Consider the following 7,075-nt stretch of genomic DNA (forward strand, 5'->3'; position numbering starts at 1 on the left):
ATGAAGAAACTAATATTAAATTCTGTTTTCTACTGAAGTAGCTTAAAAAAGGGGGGGGGGGATCTTTTTGGAGAATAAAAATGTTTATATCGACTACATTGCGATATTGRATATCAAGACCCATGTTATATGTAACCCATCACAAAAATATAGGCAAAGAAGTGACAAGCACTTGGTAATTGTGGCATAACTGTGTTTGGATATGTCATCAGAAATGATGAGTCATTTAAGTCATTGCATCTGAACTGAGTATAAAAGTATAATTTTGTTGAAGAAAAATAATTACTTTTTTGATGAAAAACATTTTGTGAGTGCCTCTGGTGGAGTCAGAGATCGATGAAAGGCAAAAAACCTTGAACAGACTTTACAGCCTCTAGTAAAATGTCGCCTTGAACTAAGTAAAGAGAACCTAGAGACTGGTCTGGTAGAAGCTGACTGGTGCGAGTTGATAAGAGGGAAACCAGTATTATTTGGGTGTGGCAAAGTGATTAGAGAGAACATCTGAAAGGCCTGGTTTACACCCCTGCCACGAAACATCTGGTGAGCGTATATAAAMTATGAACACTCCTGAAATATGCAAAAGGTCAAAAGGAAAAAACAAAACTGCCAGCAGTGAACATAAAACTACAGCTCTGACAGTCAACAGTAAATCAAGGGCAATTCAAGTGATTTTATGCTCCTGATACTAAACCAGCCTCAGAGGACAGACGTTAATTAACATCCTCTCCTTCATAAACAGAGTTCTTTTCACCAGTGTTTGGACATTAAGTGCAGTAGATGTAGTGAAGCGCAATCGGTTAGAAGTCAAATATTGCTGCCAAAAACTGCAGAAAAAAGCGTGCTCATACAAGATACACAAAACAGCTTAATTACCTTTCAAAAGCTGGTGCATTTGCCTCAAATCCCCTCGACAGTTTCACACGATGAGAACCAACCTGAAGAGACACAAACCACAGTACCCTACTTCAGTAAAGATACAAACAAAACGCACAAATGTGAAGATGTTCCAAACAATTAGATGACAACAATAAAAATGTAGAAAAGAGGCAGCGTTATAAATGGACACGAGACCTGGTTAGACCTTAAAGACAGCGGATAGCGTAGGACAATAACTGCGGCGCTGTGGGAATGTGGTTTTCACACCAAGACAAAAGACACGGAGCAGCAGGCATTTTTCATCTCTCCAACACCTTTCTCCCCAAATTTTAGCTTCTTGCTTTGTCACCAGTTCTAAAATAGACCAGGCTGCAGAGCCAGAGAAGTACAAACACACATGACTACACCCACACAGGCTTCACAGAAAACTAGCAAAACTCACGCTTYGGCTGTTACATGGAAATCTGTCCGTTTCACTTGGCAGGTTCATGATTTTCTCTCTGCTGTTCCCTTTCAATTATGTGGCAGCAACTAAACATTTCACTTTACTTCCTTTTCCTCCTCTTCAGACCTCTTCCCTTAGTCTGTTAGCTTGTCGCTAGCTAATGAGAGGAGGGTTCAGTTTAAATAGGCCTGTGTTGTTATTACACTCAATGTTTAGGAACAATGTGTWTTTCTTGTAATAATCATGATACACTGCCTGGCCATAAAAAAAAAAAGGTCGCCACCTGGATTTAACTAAGTGCTATGATGTAGTGTTGCTGCAGTTGGTCCGGTCTAGGTTCAGCAGCAGTCTGTGCTCAAAGAATGAAGTCAGTTCATCTGAATATACTGAATGAGCAGGTTATTCCAGCAATGGATTGTTTCTTCCCTGATGGCTCGGCCATATTTCAAGATGCCAGGATTCATCAGGCTCTTATTGTGAAAGAGTGGTTCAGGGAGCATGAGACATCATTTTCACACATGGACTGGCTCCACRGAGTCCAGTGAGAATCTTTGGGATGTGCTGGAGAAGATCAGACTCTATGAAAGATCTTGGTGAAAAATTAATGCAACCCTGGATGCAGGTTTCCTACAGTTTAAGGCAAGTTAAATTTAAGACCTTTTAAGACTTTTTAATGCCAAGTGAAATTAAATTTTAGACCAAATTCATAATAAACACAAATGACAAAATAAATAAATAAATAAATAAATAAATAAATAAATAAATAAAAAACTAGCAGAAACTCATAAACCTAGGTATTTTTTGTTTAAGTATTAAAATATTGCTGATAGACCAGTTGTTTTTATCCATATATAAATTATAGCAGAAACAATCTTAGCAGTCAGTTTTAAACTTAATTTTATTTCTGGAAATCCTCTAATGACCCAAATGCTGTAGATCAGAGGAGCCCAAAGTGGGGCCCGCGGGCCAAACTTGGCCCACCAAGCCATTTGATTTGGCCCACCATCAGTTGTCAAAGTTACAAGGTTGTAACCTGTTATCCTATATGTAGATACACAGTATTTCCATTGGTCAAATGACTATATAAAAAGGCTGTAGTGAAGGTAGTTTTCAGTCATGGTGCTGACATATCTTTTGATTTATTAGGATTAAACAAGAAACATGAAACGACAACAAGAAATATTTAGATCAGATTTAACCCCACATGCAGGTTTGCATACTTTAAAAGGACACCAAAACTCATTTTATCAATTTATGATATGTCCCATGAGCCTTTGCTACTTGTGCGTATGGCAGACTTTCTCCAAGTGCACAGACTAAAACAAAAGAGGGCCATTGCACAGCTTCATGGTTAAAAATRTAGGACTTTAAAGTATTTGTATTTCATGTATTATATAACTGCATTTAGCCCGGAGCCATGGATAGGTTTTCATTTTGGCCCCATCAGGGAAAATGTTTGGGCACCCCTGCTGTAGATGAAACCTTCAAGTGCCTGTGACACCAATTTTTTTGTAAGAAAAGTGAATGCATTTTTGGAAAGACAACATTATTAACATATTACACAACAAATTTCACGATGCTCAGATGGACATTTGTTGAGATATTTGCATGTGAAATAACAGGAAATGATGTCAAAGGGGAATGTCTGCATGTGAATATTTGAAAAAAAAAAAAACTTTTACCAATTATTTTAATATTTGAAATGAATTACAATCATCCTATGTACAATGTGTTAACATTTTAAGACTTCTGAAAGATTGATTTAAGACATTTTAAGGCTAATTAGGGCCTTATTTTTTGGATTGCTAAATTCAATGACTTTTAAGACTTTTTAAGGATCTGCAGGAACCCTGTGGATGGAAATAGAAGTTTATCCAAACACTGCACAGAGAATGTGTGCCGTAATCAAAGCTAAACAAACTATATTAGAGTGTGTGACCTTTTATTTTGGCCAGGCAGTGTATTTCACTCAAGAAGTAAAATTAATTCAGTGCTTTTTCAGTTTAAGCTTCTCTCTTGCACGTTTCAACTTTTACTCGCTTGCATTCACCAGCTTAGTTCTCTTGTGCACGTCTATATTGAGCTGGACCTCTGAATGACTGAACTGAACCACACTGTTGCCATTTGTGACTTCTTTTGTCTGCTCTTCTGTCACGTTGGTCCAGTCCATGCATATTTAATCACTTCCTGAGATGATAACGACTCAGGTTGCAGTGGTAGAGCTCAAAGAAACTGTTTCCAAGCCGTGTTTGGCCAGTTCCACTGATTGTTAGTTTATTCAAACTCATTTACAAAATGACAATTAATTTTCTAAGGGAACATATCCGAGAAATAGCCTTTTTTACAGAAATGCAGTGTGAATGCGGAGTGCTGAACGACTATGCTGTTGTTTATTAAAATAAATTGCTATTTGAATTGTTAAAGTTAAAGCAAAAAGAAAAGAACTTAGCAAAAAAAGTAGTCAAAATTAGCAAAAAGGTAGCTCAAAACTAAAACTARCAAAACTAAAGTTAAATGCTAAAATTGTAGAAGCTGTTGCTAAAAGCTAAAATCTGTAAATCTGTAGCAAAAAGCCAAAAGTACAAAAAAAGTAGCTAAAACAAGAATAAAATTTGCACATATGCTGAAGTGGATTTTAGAGAAAACGTTTGTTTTTAAATTACGTTAAATAATTCAAAAAGCATAAAAGTTACAAACACTAAAAATGACATTAAACTATTCATGAACAAGTCCATCATTTTTATACATGAACAGATAAGWAGTTTGATTGTGAAAAACAAAGACAAAACTAGAAATTTTAATTTAGYGAATCAGTATTTAACCTATGAGCACATCTAAAGATACTGACTCCAACTATTAGTAGTTTCAACTGAACTTAGAGCTAAGCTGATTTACATTTTTCTGAGCAAGATTTGCTGSTTGCACTGATCCAGCTGCTAGTCCACAACTATTTCTGAAAGTAAAACAAACATTCTCTTCTTTAGAAAAAGCGAAAGCTACACCTCCTGTTCAGGAAATGTCATTGAGAGGAAGGTGCAGAGAGCCTACACGCTACAACTGGTAGAGGGGGCTGAGCGCTAAAAAGGTGCTTTAAAGCAGGGGGGGCCACATTTGCGTCTGAAAACAACCCCAAGCCCACCAYCATGTGTTTTGACCAAAACAAAGACCTTGGTTAGAATGTGTGGACACCTATTCAACTGCTTTGGGAAGATTAGCAGAATAAAGATCAAGTGAAGTGGTTAGGGGATGTTTTCAGATCAGGCTCTCACCTGACCCAAGATGTCTGGGAGCTGAGGAAACAGAAAAGAGCCCTTTACCAACCACTGTTACTATTAGTCTCCCTCCATCTCATCTAAATTACTAGTCTGTGCAACGTCAAGACAAGAGCAAGAGAATCCAATATGTTTTGAGTTGAGGACTAAACAGATCTGAAAGTGTTTGGATTTTTTTCAGTACATTAAACCAGGCTGAAAATGCAATAAGAGGATTCATTTATTCTTCATGATTTTTGGCATTGCACAGAGTAATAACAATCTGCTGAATGAAAGCAACAGCAAAGCCCACTAACCCCCACCCCCAAATAAAAATAAACAGGAGGGGAGGAAAACAAAAAAGAGTTATACCAAGTGGGGGTTCTCATCCAGTCCATTAGGGTGCCGACTCTCATTGATGTGCAACAAAACACCCTTAATGGACTTTTTCTGAACACAGTAACAAAATGTGTTAAAACTGAGGATTTAATTTTGTTAAAAACAAACTGCTTTGAGTTAATCAAACTGAGCCCCGCCTATAGCCACAGCATCAAATGAAATGATCAGGACTTCTAGCTAAACATCAAGAAAGTTTTCTAATTTCTTTAAAATGTGGCTAAATAGAAGAAAAAAACATTTAAATATCACCGCTGCCGTTRGGATGTCAGTACCTGGATTCCTGGTTGTTCCCAGAAAAGTGGAATGGAGCCTCGGATCTGGATGAAGGATGAGACTTTGTCTTCCAGGAAAATAACCTGTTCAAACARAACATTCTTAAGTGCAATAACAAAAACGAACAAATTAACCTAAATAAATGAGTAAATAAACACCTCTAATGTGGCGCCAATGAATGAGATGTAAAAAAAAAAAAGATTATTGTGAAAAAACTGTTAGAAATAGATGGACTACATTTTTGTCATCGCCTCAAAGGCCGGCCAAATGAGCGCACTTGACGCTGCGCGACAAACCAGAACGTAAAACTGTTAAAAAAAATCACGACTCGCCTGCTCGGTTTCCACAAAGTTGGCCACCTGCCCGTCGTCGTTTGTCCCCCGGACGTTAAAGCGCGTGCCGGCTCGCTCCGAGCTGAGGCGRGAGAAGATGCACGCCTTGGCCTGTTTGTGGCCCGCGTAGATGGTCCTGATCTCCACGCCGCCACACATCAGCCTCAGCAGCCAGTCRTCGCAGTTCACGCCGTAATGTTTCAGGTGCAGGTGCAGGGACTGGTTCCTGTTTATTCGCAGAGGTGGGGAGAGTTTGCAAACCATTACCGCAAAACGACGTTTTCCCGCAGATTATAGAAAGCAAAGTTAATGTTACACAAGGGTCACTACCAGAAGAAGCGGTTGTCTGTWGTGTCTTCCAGGATCCTGCGATGTGCGTTCAGACTCAGGTCCATGCTGACTCCAGTGGCAGACCAGGCAAAGTAGAAGTGTCCCGAGTTTAGGACCTTGCGCACCTCAGCGATCCGATCCTCATCCCCTGCATCATTCTTCAGCGATATAAAGTCTGTCTGCGTTACCCTGAAAACCTCCGAGTCCTGCACCTTGCCCACAGAGCTGCACCCCGTTACAACCACGAGGCTGTGGAGCATGGAGTCACCTGGAAACGCAATGTGGAAGATTGTTGTGCTGTGCCGTTTGAACGAAAAATAGATTCAGAAATGTTAAGAATCTAAAGACAGGGCGAGCAAYGGTTAGCTGATCTTGTCTAATCTCAAACATCTAGAAGACTGAGCTGTAAGCATTAAGGTGGATGGGTTCTTGTTATGATAGCAGCTTTCAAAGTCATATGGAGGACAGGGAAAAAGCAGCTTATAACTGAAGGAAACACAAGCAGGGGCTTCATATTTACATTTGAAACTAGGGATAAAATTTAAACAATGCACCCTGTCTTACCCAGATTTAGGCGGAGGACACCAAGAAYTCCATAGGCATCGAAAATTTTACTGTACGTACTCTTAATGGCCTCCTTTTCTGCTGCCGCTGAAAGTCAAACAAAGTATACACAGTTAGAGCAACCGTGCAATGCTGCAAGTCCACAATCCTACCCTCAGGTAGACCGATAAGAATGCATCTCCCATTTGCACTTGCTTTAAATAGTTCGTTAAAAAAGGACGCCTTACACAGAACGGCAACAGCTCCGGATTCAAACATGAGGCACTCATCCCTGGTCCTGGTTTCCACTATGACACTGTAAGGTGGCGGGTCCAGCTTGTGGTAAATGCGGTACCCTTTGCTGAAGGCCATGGCTGATGCGAGATGAATAAAACCTATGGTGTCAGAAAAGCACAAGCAGCAGACTGAATGAGGAATCTAAAAAACAAGAAATGCTAATTGCATTTTTACATTTCAAAAGATGTTTGTTTAAGCCTGATGGAGAGGGAAGCTGATCAAACAAAGCAGTGATACTGAGAGGTGTTTCCTTGAAACTACATAACAGGAAAACTTAGCAAAGTTCACACAGCAGAGGGGCGATCAATCAATGGGTGTGTGTGTGTGTG

General features: G+C 39.4%; 1 protein-coding gene across 7 annotated transcripts in view; it reads right to left on the bottom strand.

The window, feature by feature from the left end:
• Positions 1-7,075, bottom strand: part of synj1 (synaptojanin 1) — a 31,893-nt gene that overhangs the window by 24,186 nt on the left and 632 nt on the right. For all 7 annotated transcript variants that reach the window (XM_014003255.1, XM_014003256.1, XM_014003259.1 and 4 more), the window contains exons 2-7: positions 6,698-6,844; positions 6,471-6,557; positions 5,907-6,174; positions 5,577-5,802; positions 5,244-5,327; positions 874-935 (exon numbers count right to left, since the gene is read on the bottom strand). In XM_014003255.1, the coding sequence (XP_013858709.1) occupies positions 874-935; positions 5,244-5,327; positions 5,577-5,802; positions 5,907-6,174; positions 6,471-6,557; positions 6,698-6,821 (851 nt within the window). In that variant the 5' untranslated portion in view covers positions 6,822-6,844. The remainder of the gene's footprint in view (positions 1-873; positions 936-5,243; positions 5,328-5,576; positions 5,803-5,906; positions 6,175-6,470; positions 6,558-6,697; positions 6,845-7,075) is intronic.

The sequence above is a fragment of the Austrofundulus limnaeus genome, unplaced genomic scaffold (assembly GCF_001266775.1).
Source record: "Austrofundulus limnaeus strain Quisiro unplaced genomic scaffold, Austrofundulus_limnaeus-1.0 Scaffold17, whole genome shotgun sequence".
Lineage (NCBI taxonomy): Eukaryota > Metazoa > Chordata > Actinopteri > Cyprinodontiformes > Rivulidae > Austrofundulus > Austrofundulus limnaeus.